Genomic DNA, 22,802 nt, shown 5'->3' on the forward strand with positions numbered 1-22,802 from the left:
AAATCCATACCCCCTCGTGGGGGCCGCGCTCATGTGGATTGCTTAGACCTGGAGGAGACACTGATTACGCTATAGATGATAAACTTAACAGATACAGAAATCGGCGTGAGGTCAGGGAGTCTAAAAAAACCCACACACAGATGCAACAGCGATCCATGCACAGAAAGCGGTTTTTGTTGCAGGTTCAGAGGTTTTAAACGCGAAACAAATATGTGTGGATCAAAATAATATGTAAAAACTTTTTTCTGTGTTTGGATTTTATTTACATTGTATATGGGAACACATTATGTGTGCATTGAATCGGATCCGGAAATACAGTGTGAATTCCTTCTGTGTGCATGTGTGTATTATGAGACTATTCTGGAGCCCATAAGCGAGTGCCTGTTTTTCCTGGCCAAGGACCAGGTATCCTTGACACAACACCGAGCGTAAGTGTCTTCACGTGGTTATGTCTCTCGTCTGAAAGGAGTGTAGTGTAGAACTAGACTTAGAGTGCAATACGGAGAGCCACCGGAACGCCGCTCCAGCTTTTCAAATATTGCAGTACCCAATAAGGAGCCGTACACATTGCCGCAGTGTTTGCGATGGGCTGTGTCTTTAGTTGTAATGCAAGTGGCGATCTGTTGTATTAGCATCTGGTTAGCTAGCTATGCCTAACGAATTTAAAGAGCCTTTCTACAACAGGGTGGAAGAGAGCTCTCTCTTGAGAAGGCTCAAATAACCTCAGCTCAGTGAGGTTAAGGCACACCTTGATATGATCATTATAATTATTAATGAGACATTAGAGACTAAATGAAAAACAGGTATAAAATACTATATGACAGTAACAAAAAAGTGTTAAAAATAACAAGAATAGAGTTTAAAAGGGGAGTGATTTGTAAAATATCCAAAAAGAAAAATCTGCTTACAGTTCTGTTTCAAATGGGTGTTGAAAGATGTACCCATAGATCTCCTCATGTTGCTCTCAAAGTGCACCAGATTGATGCTTTTAACTTCAATATTTAAAAAAAAATCTTCCCGGGGGAACATGCCCCCGGACCCCCCTAGAGGAGGTTAGGTCCCCCCCACTTAAATCATGTTCACATGGATACTAAATACATTTGCAGACATCTTGTGTCCATATCTTTCTGTTTGGGTGGTCATGCCACACCGTGTGATTTTAGTTTTTTTAAGCAGAGGTTTAGTTCAATAATTAGTATGGCCCTCGGAGGATGTTGTAAAAATTGAAAGAAAAAAGGTTCCCCACCCCTGCTGTAAATAATAATAAAAACCCTTGATAACTTAACATCTCTGTCTCCTATTGATCTGAGTATATTATAAAGAATAGCCAGTTAATTGAAGCATTATAGAACAGGCCTTTGTCAGATGGTATATTACGTTGTTTTTTTTCTGCTTCGAATAGTTCTCTCTTTTTTCACCATACCTGTGTTTGCATCACTGATCTTTAATTGTGTAGCTGGAGCCTGGATATGAGTAGCCTAGCTTAACATTAAGCAAAAGCAATACAAAAAAGCTATCATTATCTTAAAGGCAAGCATTCTGCACTTCATACGTAGGGCTGAGCATTGTTGTGTTCTAGGAAATTAATTTCTATAAATTGGTGGGGGGGGTGGGCTATGTGTTTAAAAATGTTAAAATAGTTTTTCGTGAAAATTGAATAGAATCCCAGAATTTTTCTTTTGACTTTTTGCTTTATTATTCAATGTTAAGAACTAGGATTCGATAAACTATCTGTATTGTCACTGCACAGAACTACGTCTCTTACTCATCTCTTCTTCCTTATTTTTTGATTTACTGCCTTCATTTATTGAAGGATTGAGAATCAACCCAATATTTTATTCATATTTAATGTTTACTTCGTGATAGTGATGGTGTGCCATCTGCCTTTAACAACCAGTTGAACAGGTGCTATTTTGTTTTTTCTGCAGCGATGCGTTCATGAATCACCACCCTCATATGTAAATGATCATATTGGCAGGTGGCAGGACATTTAAAAAAAATACACAAACAGTGGATGTGTTACCTCAGTAATCCATGGTTGGGAATTTGATGACACTTGGCGGTCCAATGCTGATATAAGTCGTGCCAGGCCTAATTCACTATGAGGTTTATTTTCTCAAGAAAATCTCCAGAATTTTCAATGAAGTTTGGTTTGAATCAACTTCATACTTTAGGGCCAATGTGCCTTGGGTAATAAATAACCATCAGTGTTGTTATTCATACTTTTACTATCTTCCTTCACCCTTATTATATTTATTTTAATCTCCCACCTGTCCTTTATTCACCCACCTCACACACATTATTTTCTCTATCAGTCTGCATCTCCCTCTTGAGCTATATCTCACTCTTTTCTCTCCCTCAGCTCAGTCAATCTCAATCCAGTCTTGCATCACTTCTTTTCTCTGTGGAGTTAGGAGAGTGTCGGGAGACTACCGAGGGCCGACTGTTGTACCAATCAGTGCCTTCTGCCAGACTCACTTCATAAAGATAAAGGGCTTCTTTCTCCCCCTTTGCTACTCCATCTCTCCTTCCCTCCACCCCTCAGTAGAAATCTGCACTCTATTTGTCCCTGCGGTGTTACTCTGACTGATTGTGAAAGAAGGGATTCTCTCTGGCTCTAAAGGGAGCTCCGGGTCATGACTTTAAAGAGCCGGGGCCACAAATGAGTTGAATTTCTGGCGTGCTGAAAGTCCCATGGCCTTCTAATAAAACAGCAGAGTTCATTGGCTATAACATGAACCGCAGATATAAGGCCACCTTTGACTTTTGTACACAGAAAGACGACAAACAGACGTGAAACATGTGATCTGTCGAGATAGGATTTGATGACATTTTGGCCCAAAATCCATACGATAGCATTTGATAGGTTTAAGCTGTAGAACAAGTAACAAATCCGCTAAGGCCTGTAAATATTTCTCTCAGCCAAAGATGACGGCGCGGCGGCAATCAATACTTCATTCAGCTCAAGTGTTGCCAATACAAGTAGGCAGCAGGATTTTCTAATCGATACGCCGGATCCTTCTTTCTCTCTAGAGGAGGGCTCAGCCGATCGTCCGCTCATTAGCAGTGAAATGACACGTCCCTCATGCGAGAATATCCGTCTCATTGTACCTTCCAATATATTGATGCATGCACGGCTGTCTCAAAATGAAAAGGACTCATTTTCTGCTGTTCTAATCTTCACATTTATTGAGACGTCAGAGGGTGAAGTGGCTCAAGGTTGACTTTAGTCCACTCTCTTAGATATCTATGAAATCGTTTTTATATTCAGTTTTTAGAGTTTTGAGTAGAGGTAAGACCATGGCCGTTCTTCAATTAGAGAGTGTATTTTAGCATTTACTTGCCATATAGTTTAACCATGGGGATTTTTTAAAATCTATTTCTCTGGAGAAGACATCTTCCTCTGAGAATTATTGGGCGAAATTTTTGTTTTGGTTCCTTTGCTTAATGTGTTTAATGCAGGACGCTCCATCTGTAACTTTCAAACAAGGCGGCACCGTTAATACAACATCAGAGATAATGAACGGCATGCTCATATGGATGTTAATGGCACACTAAGCTCCCGCTACTGTAAGCTCTTCCATATGCCAGGAAAGTCTGACAAATCCATTACATTTTACAGTTCACTAGGATCTGATAGTGAAACAGCTCCGTCCCTTTGTATCACTCTCTTTCTTCCCCTCGTTATGTTCGTCAAGACAGTGGGCCGGAAAATCACCCTCTCTGATGTTTGTCTTCTTTGCAGATTAAAAGTCAGATTTCTCTCGCCATTCTTCTTTCTTTCTTTCTTTCTTTCTTATCGGCCAAACCTTGCCCATTTGCTTTTATTTTATGGCGCCCGTCACATCTGAATCGATGTGTGCTGCCCGTGAAAGTGCTGTAAAGTCGAGGGTGGAGACGGAGGGTGTGTGTCGCAGTGTTTGCTGTCCTTTTCATGCAATTTTAACCAGGCCTGTGTCAGTCACCATTCTGGCGACATTAAGGAGACAATTACGGCTATCTCTCACGATAATCATACAAGTGCTCTTCCCGTTCTCCGTGCCGTCGCTCGAGCAGGAGCGGCCATGATTGATTTGGGCAATTTGTCCTGCTGATTAAGAGTGCCGTGGAAGCATGACATCAGCGCCTCACATGCTCCTCCTTTCTTCACCTCACACTAATGCACAGATCCCCTCTGCTTTCAGCTTTTCTCCTCTGGCAGCAGTATGAGAAAAAAACATATTGAGAGTTGATGAATGTTGGACAACATAACCCCCCAAGGTCGCACAGGGAGGCTCTCTCTTTGCTGAAGAAAGCACTTTTGAGAGTGCCTGTGGGCTGTTTTTCCTCTTTAGAGTGTGTGTTTTGTTTCTTCCTTCATGTATTTGTGTGTCTGTCTAACTTGTTGTCTCCCTACCCAGCCCGCCATGCGTCGGCCAGCTTTTGGGATGAGTCTCCGTCTGGTAAAACTGGCCCATTTTTCTTCCCTTTGCCCTAGTTTCTTTATTCTTTCCTTCCTTCTTTCATACCTCACAGTCCACCTCTTCCACCACCACCACCCCTACGCCCTAAAACTCTGAACCCCCACGCAATCAGCAACAAACTCACTAACCTCCTCTTGTCAAACACACACAATCACACGATCCATCACTAACCCGGAAACCGGCACGACCCCAACAACGAGCACGGTGTGAAGGCAGCGGGGTAGGAGTGATAAGTGATAAGAGAAGGTGAGCTAGCGATTTTCATCTGATTTCTTGCCATTTCTCCTTCCAGCCACCATGAGGTTCAGCGGCTTCCTGCACTTGGACCAGGTGGAGGGCCAGGAGATATTCTACACCCCTGAGATGGAGGACCCCAAGTCGGAGCTGTTTGGAGAGACAGCCCGCAGCATAGAGAGTGCAGTAAGTACTGTTGGGAATATAGTTCAGTTTCAATAGCTCATGGATGAATTTGCTTTAAGACCTTTTCATTTTACCATGTACGTATTATTATTATTATTATTATTATTAATACACCAAATCATGGTGGTTCAATCATTATTTTTCATAAACAAAAAAATATAAATTTCTCACACACACTTCTGAATAATTAAGAATATATACAGAATTAGCGTTCTGCTTTTAATTTCAAGTACAGCATTAAAGCCTCAAGGGATGCGTTAGCACAGGCACTAAATGAGCCTTCCAGAAACTCTTCAAATGTAATAAGTGTAACTATAAAAAAAACTGGGAAAAACAGACGTGTGCAAACTCAAAGACTCATTTGTGAATAGCTTGCAAAACACTTCACAGAAGCAGGAAGGGTCTCATGTGGGATTAATTAAGATAAATCCTTACTCTGGATATGAGTGAGATACGTTTGGATGGTCAAGATGCCATTTTCTGTCAAGCAGAAGCTTGTACCATAATCGCAGTTTGGCCCTGGCGCACATATCTCTACTGTCCGTGTCTTTTTCTCAGACCTTTGAACAAATGTCTCTGTTGTCAAGCCAGAGCCTCGCTCCGCCGCTGAAATGGGAATGTGTGTGTGTGTGTGTGTACACTATACACATCCAGCAGCTGTTGAAACGGTGTCACTGGCCCCCACTGGGACCTAATCTACTACCTCACAGCCATTTGTGTGCGTGTCTGCGCTCGTTACACTCCAAGCCTGTGTCTTTCTGAAGTCTGGTGCGCCACTTGATAGCAACCACCCGCCTCTTCATCTTCTAACACTGGAGCACACGCAGATATACAGCACACTAAAAGATTCCAGCTGGTGATGTGTGAGCGAAAGAGAAGGGGAGAAAAGAAGATCGGGAGGTTTTATAGGTCAATGTTGGTCCATCCTTTCCATCCCTTCAGAGGATTGCACACATCTACCCACACATAATAGAGGTTCAGTGTCTGAAGGAGTAATCTGAGCATTTAAGCCAACTGAATTGAAGGAAAGGCAGCTTTTTGGTAGTGGCGCTAATCTGGCCAGTCTGAAAATGTCATGATATCTTGAGCGATATATTTAAGCAATAGCTCACGACAGGCCGTGGTATATGCTCCGCTTCGCGTCGGGCCAGACCACGCCCCTTAGCTGTGATATAATGAGCATATACCACGGCCTGAAGTGAGCTATTGCTTTTATAAATCGGTTACCAAGTGTGGCAATATGAAAGAAAAATACACTCTAATTTAAATAGTTTTTATTAGTAAATAATGATGTTCAAAATAAAATAGTCCCTCCGTTGCCTTCTGCACAAAACATAGTGCGAGGTGGTTGCTATGCAACAACACTAACAGCTAGCGAACATATTAGACAGAGAGCGTTGATCGATTATTTGGCTATTTATTTACATTAATGTGTATGTTGCTGTTTATTGTGCACCCACTGAAAAACTGTCCAGCATCAGTAGCATGGCTTACGTGGTCACTTGTATAGGTCGAGGTTGTTCGAGGCTGTTGCTTTGCGTGGCGAGAATATTTCTCCACTTTCTCGAGACTTTCCCCGAGATTGGGCTTCCAGTAGCTCTGGAGAAAGCTTTCGCAGCCTATGGCCACTAACGGTCATAATTTCTCTGCTTTGTTTCAAGACCCGCATCAGAAAGCTTTTGAATGGTGGTACTTTTCCAGTTGGTCTACCTGCATGTCACGTAGCTCTGCATGTCGTAGTTTAGGTGCTTTTTTTTCTGGAGATAGGCACTGCTCAATCCACTCCTCCATACTATAGTAAGACCCCCCCGGAGGTCGAAGTTAATCTTAAATGTTTCCATTTTATGCTTTGGAGTTTGTTTCGTAACGGAAGAAATTAAAATATATTTATAAAACTGACAAGTCAAATCAAGCAATCTGATTGGTCGATAGCGTTTTTGCGGCCCTCTTTGATTACAGATTTGAAAACATCGTTGCTTGCTTTAAAAGTAGCACAATTCATTATGTTAAACCTTCAAAAGTATCTAGATATCCCTGCCCTAATGCCAAAGGAACTGCACACTGAATATATTTTGCCGTTTGATGTCTATGTCTGGACCGCTGCCGCGTCAAAAAGGAGGGCTTCTGCCCCGTTACTTCTCCGCTGCTTTCTTGTTCCAGTATGAAAAGCGCTTTTCAGCCCAACGGTATACTGTTTTTCTCAGACGCGGAGGGATACTGACTTGTTGTGAAAAGTAATTTACAATTCTACCCGTGGTATACGCTCAGTATATCACGGCTAAGAACCAATCAGATTGCTTGATTTGACTTGTCCGTTTTATAGAATGAAGCATACAACACTTCATGAGTCTCCATTGAAACCTAGCTAATGCAATTAGCTAATCCTTGTGGCCTCTTGTTCCAACAGTGGGTGAAAATTAGGCATCATTTTGTGTCCGATCTTACCCTGACTCTGTCACTGTGCCATTTTAAAATATTTTACATCCTGTATGCATATTCAAAGATGAAGTTACACACAGTCATTTCCTTGCTGAAGCAAATATTAGAACTGCTGGTTTCGATTAAGCTAATGCATTGGCTTCATAATTCCATTGTTACATAACACACTTAAGTCAAATCCATCTTATTGATATTTTCTTTTCTCTCGTATATATTTGAAGTTGATATTAAGGTAATCTAAAAAGTCACGGAAAGTAGTCAGGTGACATTACTTTTACATTGTGATGCTTAGATTAGGTTACTGTAGAATAGAACAATAGATAAGTAACAGCAGGCCCTGTAGCTCCTGAGATTTTAACCAGCTGCTGAAATAAGTACGAGGCAGAAGAATTTCCTCTTGTTACTTGTTGAGAATGTAATTAACTAATCCACCAGAACACAAACAAGAACACAATTAAAGGAAGACACTGACTGGATGTGACATTTTTGAAGTTTTAGCATGAAATGGTCCAATTTAAAGCTGAAATATTGGCCCAGATTGTTTGGGCTACAGTCAACTTTAGTCTGTAATATCTCCAAAAGCCCTCATGGAGCTCCTCTGGTTGATAAAGCTTGCACACACGGGGGGGGGGGGGCTTCAGAAGCAAATCCAATCAGGAGCACATGTCAGGGTTGCACGACATTTATCTTAGCTCCTCCCGGAAACTTGTCTCTATAATTAATGCCACGGCTCCAGCTAAATGTCAATTTGTGCACCCGCACCCCAATTTGAGAGCAGTCTTTCCTGTTTGGAGAGTACAGTCTTCTGGAATTGGACTCGCTGCTATGATAGCGTAGAGCTCATTACCGGCCTCATTTATCATCTCTTCTAACTGTCTCTTCTCTCCTCTCCCTGTTTTACTCTTTCTCTTCTCTCAGCTCAATGAGTTATTCAGGAAGTCGGAGGTGCACAAAGACTTCATGAGTGTTCGTGTCAGGAATTTGGCTCCAAGCAACTCCATCTTGGCCTTTGTGGAGGCCCACTTCAAACCAGGTGAGAGATGGCAGAAGATTCTGAAAAAAACTAACAAAGAATAAGTACAGTAGCCAATAGAGAGAAAATAAAGTTGGACTCCGTTATGGTTTGTTCCCCTTTGTCTTTTAGCGAGCAAGATATCATTACAAAAAAAAAAGACTGACTTAATTTAAATGAAATTGGGATAAAAGTTAGGCCACTGGCTAAAGAAGACCTAATTACTTTTGTATGCAGAGTAAGCCACCATATCACTTTTTGAAGCACTTTATATTTCCACTTGTAACTCTTGGACTGTAAAGCTATGTTCTCCCCTGGGTTCCTACACTCTATTAGTCACTTGTTATTACTCCTCTGACACATTTTATTCCTCGTCCACTGAATAAGGTTCATAACATTTTTGAATAGTATTCCAGTAACCTGTTCCTCCATTGTTGAAATGTAACTGCATTTGGCCACTTCAGTACAGTAACAAAACACATTTGTATCACCATGACTCAAAATGAACCTTGTCCTGTACACTTTACCTGGCGTGCATACAGGTTAAGGACTTCTCTATTGTTAAAATAACAAATGGAGAGGAATGTGTATCCTTGGCAGAGCTGTGCACTCTCTAAATGCTTTCTACTTATTCTTTATTTGACTCATAATATTAAACTGTGTTTGTCCTTATTAATACATTTTTTTAATGTTTTTCTCAATACCAAAACAGAATCATAACAAGGTTTCTACTTAGATGTTCACATTGTTATTCATAGAGAGCCAGGAAAAGTTCCCAAAAAGGTGAAATTGAAGGCTTGGTCAGCATCACCATTTGTCAAAAATGGAAAAGGAATACTTTCCAATTGATTGACAGGTGTCCTAATACAGTGACAAACACTAGACAACTCAAGATTTTCTCCGTTAAAGTTTGTTTACATCACTAATTCTGAAATCATAGGCATATATTTTTAATAAGGAGAAATTCCTTCTGTAACAAAGTGCTGAATTGCCATTATTAAGACTCATACATATGTGAATTCAATTCTTAATTATACGGTTGACGCCACAACTGGGCCTTTAAGCTCCTTTGTACCTTACAAACTCCACCCTCCCCCCATTTTGAGAGTGCAGTTTAGTGTCCTTCACACCCTTCATACGGTGCAGTGTTAAGCGGCTCTCCTCCATGGCCTGTAAAGCGAACATCTGCAGTTATGAGAGCGATTCATCTGGAAAAAAGCCGGACAAGCGGCAGGTGGAGGACAAGTGGCCCCCGGAGACCCTCCAGCTGTCATACACGGGGCCTTCTGATATATCCATTGTTCCCCCTAAAGAAGCCCGAGTCCTGTATTTGCTTCAAAGTGCTCCTCCGAGGACGTGTCCTGAGTGTCTGTACCTCTTGGTTTATGATAGATACCAGGTTCACGGTGGAAGACATCGAAGGAGCCCTGCTCAAACAGCTGAAGGCCTCCAAAGACACCAGCATCGCTGTGAAGAAGCCAGAGGACGAGAATATCCGCTTCACCAATTATGGTAATACACGATACAGTGTGTGGGGATTAATAAAATGAAAAGGGGTTTTAAGTTATTCATGAGGTGATTTATCAAAGGTGTTTTACGGGTCTTGAACAAGGAATTCTCTACGTGCATTTTTTCCTTTGCTAATTTCCATTGTTCTCTGCTGACAGGCATCTCCTCCGTCCCCTTCTTCACCACCACCACCACCACCACCACCACCACGGCCTCAGTCACCACAGCCGCTCCCAGCACCACCACCATGCCTCCCCCCACCTCCCCGTACATCACCCGCCGCCCCCCAATCACCACACGCAGGCCCTATGGCAGACGCACCACCACAACGTCAGCGCCTGTAACCACACCGCGACCCACCACCACCACAGAGGCCCCCACTACCACTGCTCCACCTCCAGCCACCACAGTAGCCCATGTCCGAGGCAGGCTGCACCACAAGAAGCCCTGCAGCTCCCACCCCTGCCTGCACGGGGGCACCTGCGAGAACGAGGGCAACGACTTCAGCTGCAAGTGTCCCGCCGGGCGAGGAGGCTCCGTGTGCGAGAAGGGTGAGTCAGCGCTTTTATTTTCTTTACACATTAGCAGAGGTGGTAGTAGTACTCAGATCTTGTACTTAGGTAAACACCACTGTGTTGGAATACTTTGTTACAAGTAAAAGTCCTGCAATACAATGTTACTCAAGGAAAAGTACGAGCATCAAACATACTTTAAGTACCATAAGTACTCATTATGCAAATGTGCCCATTTCAGAATAATATATATTGAATGTTTTGATTATAACGATTGATGGATTAAAGTGTTCTCAAAGCTGGTAAAAAGGTGCAGCTAGTTTGAATGAATAAACTGCAAGGTAGCTTGTGAATTTACTCCATGTGTAACTAAAGTCTGATTTGTGTTGATTATAATTCACATTATTAAGTAACTAAAGGTATTAAATAAATGGAGTGGAGTGAAAGTACACTATTGACCTCTGAATTGTAGTGGGGTAGAACAAAGCAGCAGCACATTTAAATCATCAAGTACAGTTCATGTCTCTCACAATTGTACTTAAGTACCACTATATTTGCTAAAAGTTTCAAAGTCTCCCCCGTATTTTTAAATCCTCTGAAAAAATGAGCTGGAACAGACTTCCCTTATAATTTAGCACGATAGCAATTAGCAATTACAAAGAAGCACCAAAGGCTGATTTCGCAGCAACTGAGAGGTTTTTAGGCACTCCACTTTGTGCCAATCATGCCTTTAGCTGGTCTATAACCGCTGCTAACCACTTCCTCAAGTGCTTTAATATATTTAGAAAGTAGTGGAAAAGAACCATTATGCTAAAAAATTCTAATATAAAAGGTTTCTTTAATGAAACTTTTATCGTAAAGGAGAAAAAGACATATATTGCTCACGTTAAGGGGTATCTAGTCTTATTGTAGCTTCACAAAGCGGGTGCCTAAAGTGCGGAACAACCTTCAGTTAGTGCCTGAATATGTAAATGCAAAGTTCTGTGGTCACAGATGTGAATTTATTGGGTCATATAAAGCTCAATAAGACAGCAGCAATCAGCAGAGAGTGTCAATTTTACTCTATATATTATAAAAAAACTTGAGAACAAAGCTATTGAGGTGTGACTGACGCAATATCTCTCCTATCCGGCTGCTCTTCAAACACCTCAGAAGTGAGCGACCGCTGAGGTGTTCACTAAAGCCAACACACTGAATCCAATCAGCACCGCAGAGAAAATCATTAATCAAGGAGAACTTCTTGAGAAACTCTTTTGTTTCTTCCCCTCTTACCCTACTTTGGGATTTGCGGGGGGCTGAGAAGGAACCTCACGCTGCTGCATCTTAAGATAATTCACAGTAATTGCTTTGATGGGGATTAGCTGGTGGGAATCCATGTGTGTCTTTGAGTTAGAGTGCTAAATGAAGTCTCACACACACGCACACACTTAGACCGCATGCTGGCCTCCCCCAGATCAATGCAGTCATTAGAAAAGACGGTGCTCATCAGCTGCCATTCTCCACAGAAAGACAGATGGACGGAGAAAAAAAACAACCCGAGAGAGAAAGTGGATGATAATAATCGTAATTGTCGAGTGGAAGAAAAACAAAGGATTCCCCTGGAGGCAAGAGTGCTTAAATGTGGCTTGAGGGGGGGTGAAGAGCTCAGCTCCTCCTCTCTTTCTACCTTCTCCTTCTGGTGAACTCCTTCTTCCAAATAGCGTTCCTAAAATAAACTGACAGCTTATTCTCTTTCCTCCAGATGCCTCCACCTCCGCTAACACTTAAGTATAAACGATAAAGTGTATCATGAAATAATAACAGGATTGCTTTTCCTCCACAGTGATCAAGTACTTCATTCCGTCATTCGGAGGCCAATCGTACTTGGCGTTCCAAACCATGAGCGCCTATCACACGGTCCGCATAGCCATGGAGTTCCGGGTATCCGAGATGACCGGGATCCTGCTCTACAACGGCCAGGACGGCAAGAAGGACTTCATCTCTCTGGCTCTGGTGAACGGCAAGGTGGAACTCAGGTGAGCCTCGTCAGAGTTTTCAGGGTCAACGACCTTCATCATCTGTTGATTCTGCCGCTTTCCTTCTGATTCAATCTGATGAAACCTCTATGGTCCCCCCGCAGGGGAAAACAGGGTCATTTCAGCTGAGAGAGGATGTAGATAACAATAAAGCCAATGGAGAGCACTGAAGATAATGAGGCAAATAATTACAGCAAGTAAACATGTTGAGAATACCGCTGCCAGAAAATGTAATAAAAAGACACAGAAGCTTCTGGACAGATTTTGCAGGCTAAGGCTACCAAGGCATGTTTTTCAGAAATGTGTTCAAAGCTTGCAAATGAAGCTCTTTGCATGATCACGTTTACAGATGGCGGGAACATATGTGTGCATTTCATATGTAATTTGTAATCACATATATTGCATTTACAGATGGAAGCAATGACTTATTAAATGCACCTCGATATGGCTCATGGAGGCATTAGACTAATCATGTTGGATAGTAACATGTAGTATGCAAATATATTAACACTGTGCCAGTTCTCTTGCTTTATATGCTATCAGCTCATTGGATGGGCGTTATTAGTGGTTATCAGCATGAACATGGTTGGTTAGAAGGGCGTGCTCCACCTACTATAAGATTCAAAAGGGCCTTTTCATCTGTATATATGTTTGATCCCGAATATAATTACATGACGATACCAGCTTCTAACTGCTGAAGTAGTTAATGACAGGAGCATAGAGCAAGTCAGGTACTGTGTGAAAACACCACTCAATAAATATATCAAAACCTTTTGGTAAAGCTACAGTTGTTTAACTTTTGCAACATTTTCATTTTAAACCTTTATTTAACCAGGTGAATCCCATTGAGATCATCTATCTCTTTTTCAAGGGAGACCTGCAGCAATTAGGTTCCACATGAAGACAGAAAAACAGAAAACAACAGAAAAACAAAAATGACATCATACATAGGGGTGCAACAACTAATCGACTGAATCGATTAAAATCGATGACCAAATTAGTTGCCAGCTAATTCAGTCGTCGATTAGTTGGTGACGTCATCACGTGTGTTTTACGCACCGTTAAGCTCCAACGTTATCGGCCTTTTTATCGGTACTGGAGACATTCAAAAAAGTGTCATATGTATTATAGCTACATAAACATTAGATCGCAGTTTTAGCGTCGCCAACTCGTTTCTAATATGCAAAAAGACAAAGAAATGCGTCTATGATGTATTTTCGATCTTTCCAATCCAGACGAGATCTCTCTCTCCCCCGTCTGTGTGCGAGGGGGCGGGGCAGTTTACACACGCGCGCCTGCTACATGCATGCAACACACTGCGGGGTTGGTGTGGTTAGATGTTACCCGTCTTGAGGTGGACAAAGCTCGTTGCCAATAATGCAATAAGAGTTTAGCATGTAAGGGCGGTAACACAAGCAATTTGTCTAAACATTTAGCAAAAGTGCACCACATTCAGACGGAGGAATGCACCGGGTTCGACTGTCTTTCTAGTAGCTCTGTAGCCCCATCCACGAGTAACGTTTCCACGTCAGCGACACACGGAGTTAACAAAATTAATTATACAAACATGGGTTAATGATTAGAGGTAACTGAGTTATTTATTTTGTAAAAGTTTCCCCTATTCTTATTACAGTTCTGTTATCACATTATTTAAACAATCTAAAAGTTGATGGCTAAATAAGAGCGTTTGAGAAATTGTGCAAGGCATAATAGTCTGAATAGTCGATTAATCGTTTCATTAATCGATAGATTAATCGATTATCAAATTAGTCGTTTGTTGCAGCCCTAATCATACAACATAGTTACAGGGTTTCAACATTGGGATATTTCATCAGAATGTGTATATCTTATGTTCGGGAATCATTTCCCCTGCATTTCATCCTTCGCCCTCTGACACAGATGCCCAGCCTTGAGCAGCCGTTATCTCCCTTAAGGAGGGGCTGCCCTAGCATGTTGTTGTTGTTACCAGTTTATGATCGGGCAACTCTCGGTTAGAGATAGTTATTGTTGTGGCACACCTGGGACACATCCTTCTCGGGGTGTAGATGACCCCGAGCCATAAGCGACAACAAATGTGATCCACAGTGTCCTCAGCTGTTTAGTCTATCTATTGAAGAATGTTGATTATTACACTCTGAACTAGTTAAAACCTCGAGCTACAGGAGGGTTCTTCAGAATGGATTGTGGCATCTCTACCGTGTGGCCAACTTGTGGCCCGTGACATGTCTTTTGAATTCTCCGGCCGAAGCTCCAAATAAACCGTCAGTGTTTGCCATCAAAGCTCCAGCTCTCCTCGTGTCTCTCTGAGTCCAGACTCCAATTGCTTCAGAAGTTTCCCCCACATCTTATATATCTATATATGTTATTTTCGCTGATAATTGTATCAAAAGTGACTTACATATACTTTAATGCCATAGATATGTCTATGGGATCTCGCCCGAAGACTTTTCGACATCTTGGTTTAAACCGCTAATCCTTTGATCGGTAGACGCTTATCTACCCATTGCGACACAGCTCCCCAGTCTCACCATTCTAAATGGGAGTGATTATAACTGCAGAGTGGCCATTCAATGGGCTGATAACATTTTAAGTGTATAGCCGGATAAGAATCTCTTTGTTCTGTAAATAAATACAGATTTGAATCTGAATTTGATTATTAGGACTATGGTTGTTTGTGTTATAAAAATGAAATTCCCAAACGTTTTCATTATTTTATTTTCGTTTATTTACAGTAAACACACACAAATGTAAACTTCTTAAGTTGAATTAAGCTACCAAAAGACATGTTATAAACCAATGAGCAAAGCTTACATTTGGCAATTTATTTGCAGAAATCTGATGAATAACCTTGGTTGTTGGCCACCTATTACTTGTAACACCATCCTTTTTCCCTTATCTTTCGGGTCTTGTGTTTCACCCTGACCCCTTAAAGCCCTTACAGCTCCCCTGAACCTGGCCCGGTTAGATTTCTCCATTCAGAGCAAAATCAATGGCAAACTAAAAGGAGATCATTAGTCACTCGTGCTTTCAAATGGAGCTCTGCCTCGGTTCCAGAAATACAGCTGTGAGATTACCACCCACAGCTCTGCAAATCCGAGACGTGGGGAGGGAACTAATTATTTGTGACTGATAATTGCTCTGTGGTTGCGCTAATACTAGCACGTGTCGGTGCAGGTACACGGCGGCTCTTTTCTGTCATGATATGGCCTCCTTTTTGTCAACAACACCTCATTAGATAAAAGGTTTGATTAACTAGAGGGAATGGAGATATTTTTTTAAGTAAGTAGAGGCTTCATTTGAGTCACATATTTTGGAATCCCAAATGAGAAGTCCCGCACCTTCTTTCTTTCATCTCTCTCTGTCTTCTGGAAAAATATGAGCAGATTGCTTCTATTCATTAGTCGCTGCTCGATATAGAATAAACATGTTGGGTGGAAAATAACCCCCATCCAATTCTGTAAACTAATAAAAAGTGCGGCGGAGGTATAAAGTGACTGATTGACTGATTTATATCCCTCTGCTCTCAGGTTTAACACAGGTTCGGGAACTGGAACAGTTGTCAGCAAAGTACAAATCAATCAGGGCCGCTGGCATCAGCTGGTGGTGACGCGCAACCGCCGCAACGCCATGCTCAGCGTGGACAACGAGCCGCACATCGAGGGCGAAAGCCCCCGCGGCACAGATGGCCTCAACCTGGACACCGACCTGTTCATCGGAGGAGTGCTCGAGGAAATGAAGCAGGAGTAAGAACTAACATCTATAGTTGCACATTCTTGTATTCAGGGTCGAAAGAAAGTTTTTTTTTAAGTTATTTTTTTTTCTTTTTTTACTATGTTACTTCTTACTGTCATGGCAAGATAAACTATATTGGGGGGGACATGGTAAACACCACACAAAAAAACATCGGACCCCTAACAAAAATGTACAGTAGAATGCTTTGGATGTATGGAGGCCCTGAGAGGTAAATAGGACTTAAATAACTAAATAAAGTGAGACCTGTGGGATACCTGGCTAACTTTCTTCAAGGGTCTGGAGAGACCCTCGTCTTTTAACTAAAGTCAAGATACAGTACTGATATCATAGGGACATTCAAACCATCGTAAATTTGTACCCGATGTAATGCTTGCTTGTTGGAAAAAATTGGAAAATGATCGTCTATATTTAAAATGTTGGCAAAGGAAAAACTGTCATGTCAATACTCACAGGAGTCCTTTGACTGACATTACTGTTTTTAAAATGTTGTAGCAGGTTCAGTTTTAAAGCGAGTATGAAGATACTGATATCATAGGAAATTAGAATTCCTTATGAAATTAAACCTATGATGCCATGATAGCTTGTCGGAAAATAGGAAATTAATGCTCCGTATTTTAGCCATATATTGGCAAGGGACAAACTGTCATGGCTATGCTCCCAGGAGTCCTTTGCCTGACATTAATGTGTTAGGAGGCTCTAGCAGGCTCCGTTTTAGACTTAGAGTGGAGATACTGATAACCTATGAAACTAGAGACCTATGGATTTCCTGAGTATATTGACAAAACAGAACATACACCCTCCTGCAGCAGAACCAAGTGTTTTAACACAGCTCCAGGCAGTCACTGAACTTACAGTAAAAACTGTACTCCAATCTTCTGGAAACTGCACAGAAACCCCCTTATTGTCAATAAACCTCGGAACGCCTTGCCTCCCAGGAAAGCTCCCTACCTTTAGATTGTGGTTGTAAAGATTCTCAAGGCAGTGATTATCCTACAGTTCACAGCAGCTAATTTCATACAGTTAGGTAAAGCCAGAAAGGCCTCACTATAGAGAAATGACTACTATGGAGACTAGCATCACTTGTGAATACAATTGTGCTCATTATATCCACTGCGACAAAAAACTAAAGAAGACATTACCTTACATTGATTCCCTTTTTTCTTCAGTGTGAGGGAGCGGACGGCGGTGGCCACCGGTGTGGTGGGCTGCATCCGCCTGCTGGATGTCAACAACCGTGTGCTGAACCTGCAGGAGAGCGGGGGGGACAGTCTGTACGGCAGCGGCGTGGGCGAATGTGGAAACAACCCCTGCCAGCCCAACCCCTGCAAGAACGGAGCTGCATGCCAGGTCAAGGAGGCAGAGATGTTCCACTGCAAGTGCAGCAAAGGATTCTGGGGTAAGATGCCGAGATAAGCAGATCAGGATGTTCCTAATGGTCATACTGGGATTCCCAGTCAATTTTAAGTGGTTTATTCCAGTGTAGGAGCAGGGAATACATAGAAAACATGTCATTTCATATGTGGAATATCCAGACTTTTTAACACATCGTTAAAAATGTGTTTTGCCTTCTTTTCTGGGACTAACTGTGGTCATGACTTACTCGCAAATCCTAAGTAAGCTTGACAGCCTAATTTGACAGTGAAACTCACGCCCCCAGCAGGAGCGCTTGAAGTCATTTGTAAACAGCAACACCATCAAATCTGTATGTCCAACACAGAAACGAGAGATTATGTGTTGAAGTAGTACAGAAAAACATGAAAACCTCCACCAAATGGTTAGTGATTGGCCTATCTCTTCTTCCACATCCCTTCCTCCGGCAGATGCCAACTAACAAGCAACTCTGAGAGAATATAGCTAAAAGCCAACACCATCAGCGCCTAGCCAAGCGTGACTCGTGCCTGTTGTACGGCAGCCTACTGCAGAAAGTTTCCCACCAGAACTAAATTAATTGTTGGAGTTAACTTTAATCCCTCCATAGTAAAGGATGTTATTCAACATGGTGAACGCTTTGTGGGGAAACCAGCTCACAGTAAAGTTTTTGGAGCTGTTTTCCTTGGATTGAAAATGTGGATCTTTAAAAAATCACAATACATGATTATTGTCTTTCATTCATTGATTTTATGTAAAGTGTCTTTGAGCATTAGGAAAAGCGTTATACAAATCCAATGTATTATTATTCCAGAGGTGCTTTTATGTTGTGTAGTTATTAAGGAGCCTGGTACAGATAACCCTCCCACTTTGAAGAAGCATTGCTGTGATCAAAGATGTGTTGGCAACATGGTGTTAAATGAATGGTGATAATGAGAATTGAACCGTTGCCTGTGGATAGATTCAAGTAATTTTTCCCAACATGTAAATGTATTAAGTAGGGAAGATTGCGGATCTCGAGGGGGAGGGACAAATCTCTGAAAACCAGAGAATAAATGGGTGGAGAGCGGTTGAAACAGAGGACATGTCAGAACAGTGGGATGTATGAGGGAGGCGAGCGAGTATTAGAGCAAAGAGATGGTATAGAAGGCAGAGATATGAAAAAGGAGCCGAGGAAAAAAGCAGGGTAGCCCTGTGAGCTCAGCGGGGACGGGCTTCATTAAAGCGCTCCCCTCACCACAGGCTCTGACTGCTAAAGTAATGACGGGTGGATTCAGATGGGCTGTGGCAGAGGGCAAAACAATCATCCAACAGACGCTACCGTGCCTTTCCCACAGATAGGGTTGGCCCAGAAACATGGCCGCATGGTGGGAAGGCTCTCCACTGTTTAATCTGGACGTGTAATATTTCCAAATCCTATTAGAAAATGACCTCTATTACAGAGGAAATCCTTGTATAGAGAATAAAGAGAAAACGTTGGTGGTATTCTGATGTGGGATTTTTATATCTGTGTTTCTAGGTCCAACTTGTGCTGACGTCCATGATCCATGCGAGCCCAACAGGTGCCATCCATCCTCCCAGTGCCAGGCGCTGCCGGAGGGAGGCTACAAGTGCGAGTGTCCCATGGGACGTGAGGGGAGGCACTGCGAGAAAAGTAAGCTGACTGTATATCCTGGAGTTACTCCATCACTTCCTCTGGTGCATATCTAGGAGCGGGGTGTTTCCGCCCGAGTCAGCTGAGCAGCATGCTCATCAATTTTTGCCTCTTTTGCTCACCGCTCTGTAAAATAGCCATCTAACCTGAGTCAAAAAGGGAGATCAAACACAGTAAGTAGGGGGGGTTTGATCCTTCAGGCTGGGAGGGGATGGGAGCGCTGCAGAGCCGAGATAGATGATTGGCCCCGTCGGGCCGTTCAACACATCGACTCTGCTACGCTTGTTAGTGAGGTACCAGCAGCAAAGCCACAGCCTTTCTCCGCTCGCTCCTTGTCTATCCGCCCACAGGTGTTGTGTTCAAACATGTGTGTTACTGTTCAGCTCCACATGGCAGAACCGGGCCGCGGCTTGGGAAAAGACCAGAGCTCGGCTCAGCTGCTTTTGAAGTTCATCATTAGCATTTTGGCGGGCGTTGCATTCTGAAGTCTCCCTATGCCTTTTTGTGCCTCCCCTGGCTTTGTAGATGTCGTCGAGTTGACTTCTGTAGCCGAGAATAAAAGACAATATACTATCATCTAAATCAAAAGACAAACACGCACCCATCCCGGGGAATTTAGAAAAAACAGATGGGAATAGCCTCCTTCCAAACCCCCGAGTCCCAGTTAGCAGGTGATTAAAATAAATTGAGGTGAACTAAAATCAATGCTGTGTGAGCGAAAGCGTCTCCCATTCCAAAAGGCTATTTTTTTCCACCGGAATCAATGGGATGACTAATTGCATCAGTCCTCCCTGCCCGGCGTGATTAATGGGAGCGTCAGTCAGCCAGAGTGTCAGCCCCAGACAGGAGCTCGCAGATAAGGTGGCATTCAGGCGGACATACCCTCTGAGGGCTGCACTGAGAACAGTTGAAGAGACAGGTAGCTTACAGGCCACTCATCAGAAGCCTGAAGGTGAATTACTAGTAGTATTAAGTGTGTGTAAACCAGCGTATGCTCGCACGTTCAGTTGAGCTATGGTTTCCATTTCAATTCTGCCAGAGTTTCGTCAGAGCTACTCTAAATTCACCATCAAGGGCTTCTCTCAAGGGTGTTCCAATAGTATTAAATGGCGTACTTTGCTTAGTGCTTTTACCCTGAGATAATGTGAATCATTGCAATTTAGTGATGAAAGCAGGATCACTTGGAACGGTCCTTGAAAAACTGTAGGGGGGAGTTTGAAATTCAACAATGTTTAGCATTCAGCTACATTAACTGCAATTTCCGTATCAGTCCGTGACGTCACCCGGCCCAAAACAACTAAATAAACTACCCAGTATGAACTATTTTATAGCCCTTATTAGAATCATTCGGTCCTTAAAGTTGTAAAATGCACTAAAAGCCGAATCTAGATTTATTTTCTCTCTCCATTCACTCTACTGAGCCGAGAGTGGGAGCTCGGGAGCTCGGGGGGCGGGGCTTAAGGGGCGCATGCTCTGTGACAGCACATACGGGTTCTTCTGCTCTGACAGCCAGGCATGACGGGTAACCTGTGACGTTTCGCTCTCTCAAAAGTTGGGCCATTTTGTCTTCCTGCGCCAATGAGCAGCTCTCATAGGAAAGAACGAGACCCCGCCTCCCACGCTGTGGGGAGAGGTGGGGCTATGGCTTCATTGTTATCAGGAAATAATCGTATAGAGCGTACACACTGAGCCGTTTGGCCCAATCCCCCAGGAAATGCGCCGAACTCTGAGGAAAATATTCGTTGTGGCCAAACGGCGGTACTCATACTTGCCAACCCTCCCGATTTTCGCGGGAGACTCCTGATTTCATTGCCCCCTCCCGGTTTCCTCCCGGGGTCATATTTCTCCCACATTTCTCCCGATTTCTGACAAAATCAGATTTACTCAGGACTGTTTCCACTCGGACTTTAATACAGCGACACCATTGTTTGGTTTCCATCGTAGCGCGTCTCTTTGGTAGCGCGCGCAACTGAAAGTCTGAGAGGGTGAGAAAGATAGTCACAGAAAACAGAACAAGAATCGACAACTCTACCCTCTCTGCTCACTCCTTACCATATGCTCCTTCAAGGATGGTGCTACAGGCCGCAAGGCAGTGCACTTAGAACTACAATAAGCATGTTAATGTTAATCTAACAGCTCCGGCGATCCACTAGCAGCCCCCCCGCGCGGTGGTTTTGAAATGCTCCCGATTTCTGAGGACTCAAGGTTGGCAAGTATTTTCAAGTCGAATATTTCGAAAACAGCTTACCCACGCCTCTCGTGTTTGTAGTTAGCGTTGCATTTCACATGCTATCACTCGCCAGACCACTGTCCTCACTTTGATTTCAAATCTCGTCAGTTTCATGGCTCGTATTAGCAACTGCAGCCTTGCAATTCTAGGTTGGTAGTTTATCGATGTGATTGACTCGTCTTTCCACTTGGATATTTTTCTGCTTTAGGCATTATTTCGTATCGCTTCAATAGCTGGCCTCGCCGCTATTCTTCAAGATTGTTGACGTCTATTCTTTCTGCTAACCGGAGATCTCGTTGCAACCCGCGCTGACGCATTAGCTATTTCAGACCTCTATCTCAACTGGCGTTCGAGTGTGGAGTTCGCCCATTCTCTTCAAGACCAAGGCACATAAATAATCAATCGTCCGACGTGAGGGCGACGGTGCCTGGACATGACGGAGGATATCTTGTGTGTTCGCTGCATGTATGTTTTGTCCTAGTGTGTGCCTCTCTCGTATACTCGTTAGCTTAGCTCTCTCGTCGTTTCTAGAGGTTATGCCTAGAAGCAGTGTAAAGAGCAGCTACTTTCTCAATACGGTTGTTCGGAATTCTGCATATCCTACTGACGTCTCGGCTGTAGGGACATCGAGTTACTTAGCCGGTAGTCGTCGCGGTGCGACTGTTACAGCACTAGCCTCCGGCCGGGAGGGCGTAGCCAACCGTGTCGCTCTCCATTCGCATCGTTCGACCGACTGTAGTCCGGTCGCTCGCTCTGTTGTCGTAGATGAGTGACGCGGTAAGTAATGGCTGCTTCTCGCCCTCGCGTAGCTCTACGACGTCACATTCTAGCTGGCGTCCTTCTCGTGCTCATGACCTAGAGCGATGACAAAGAGTTATAATATGTTCGTGGCAAACTAAGTGTTGCTACCGCATTGCCTTGGCTGCCTTGCCTGGGGTCTTGCTCTTTTCCCAGGGTTCACCTATCTAGTACGTTTTACTGTTGCGAGACACCCGGTTTGGATATCCTACATTATACTTCTTGACCTATGTCGCACCCTCGCCCGAGCAATAAGGACTTTACTCTCAAAACCGAGTAACCACGTACTTTCTGGTTTTACCGCGTTGGTGAAAACCCTCTCTCACTTTACACTTTTTCGTAAAGTATTGATTTTTTAGTATTGTTTTATCTTTTATGCCCATTAGTCTTTTCTGACTTTTTTTTGCATGTACTTGCGGACGGCTCGTGTTGTCTGTCCCTGGTTCCTTGGTTGGCTTCCTTTATTTCGATATATTATTGTTCTTCGTGTATTTTATTATTCTCTTGTTGATGACCCGACAATAATAAATTTTTATATAGCGTTGCTAAATTTCATTTTATGTATTTTGATAGGCGTTAAATTACAGTTACCCATTCTCATAAGCCGGGTCGCTGACTATGCCTTCACA

General features: G+C 43.0%; 1 protein-coding gene across 1 annotated transcript in view; it reads left to right on the top strand.

The window, feature by feature from the left end:
- Positions 1-22,802, top strand: part of agrn (agrin) — a 55,014-nt gene that overhangs the window by 8,499 nt on the left and 23,713 nt on the right. The window contains exons 3-10 of the mRNA XM_010783810.1: positions 4,756-4,883; positions 8,241-8,355; positions 9,727-9,846; positions 10,002-10,394; positions 12,178-12,370; positions 15,898-16,113; positions 17,290-17,519; positions 19,011-19,145. Coding sequence (XP_010782112.1) covers positions 4,756-4,883; positions 8,241-8,355; positions 9,727-9,846; positions 10,002-10,394; positions 12,178-12,370; positions 15,898-16,113; positions 17,290-17,519; positions 19,011-19,145 — 1,530 coding nt within the window. The remainder of the gene's footprint in view (positions 1-4,755; positions 4,884-8,240; positions 8,356-9,726; positions 9,847-10,001; positions 10,395-12,177; positions 12,371-15,897; positions 16,114-17,289; positions 17,520-19,010; positions 19,146-22,802) is intronic.

This window comes from Notothenia coriiceps, unplaced genomic scaffold, assembly GCF_000735185.1.
Source record: "Notothenia coriiceps isolate Sejong01 unplaced genomic scaffold, NC01 NC01_scaffold00025848, whole genome shotgun sequence".
Classification (NCBI taxonomy): domain Eukaryota; kingdom Metazoa; phylum Chordata; class Actinopteri; order Perciformes; family Nototheniidae; genus Notothenia; species Notothenia coriiceps.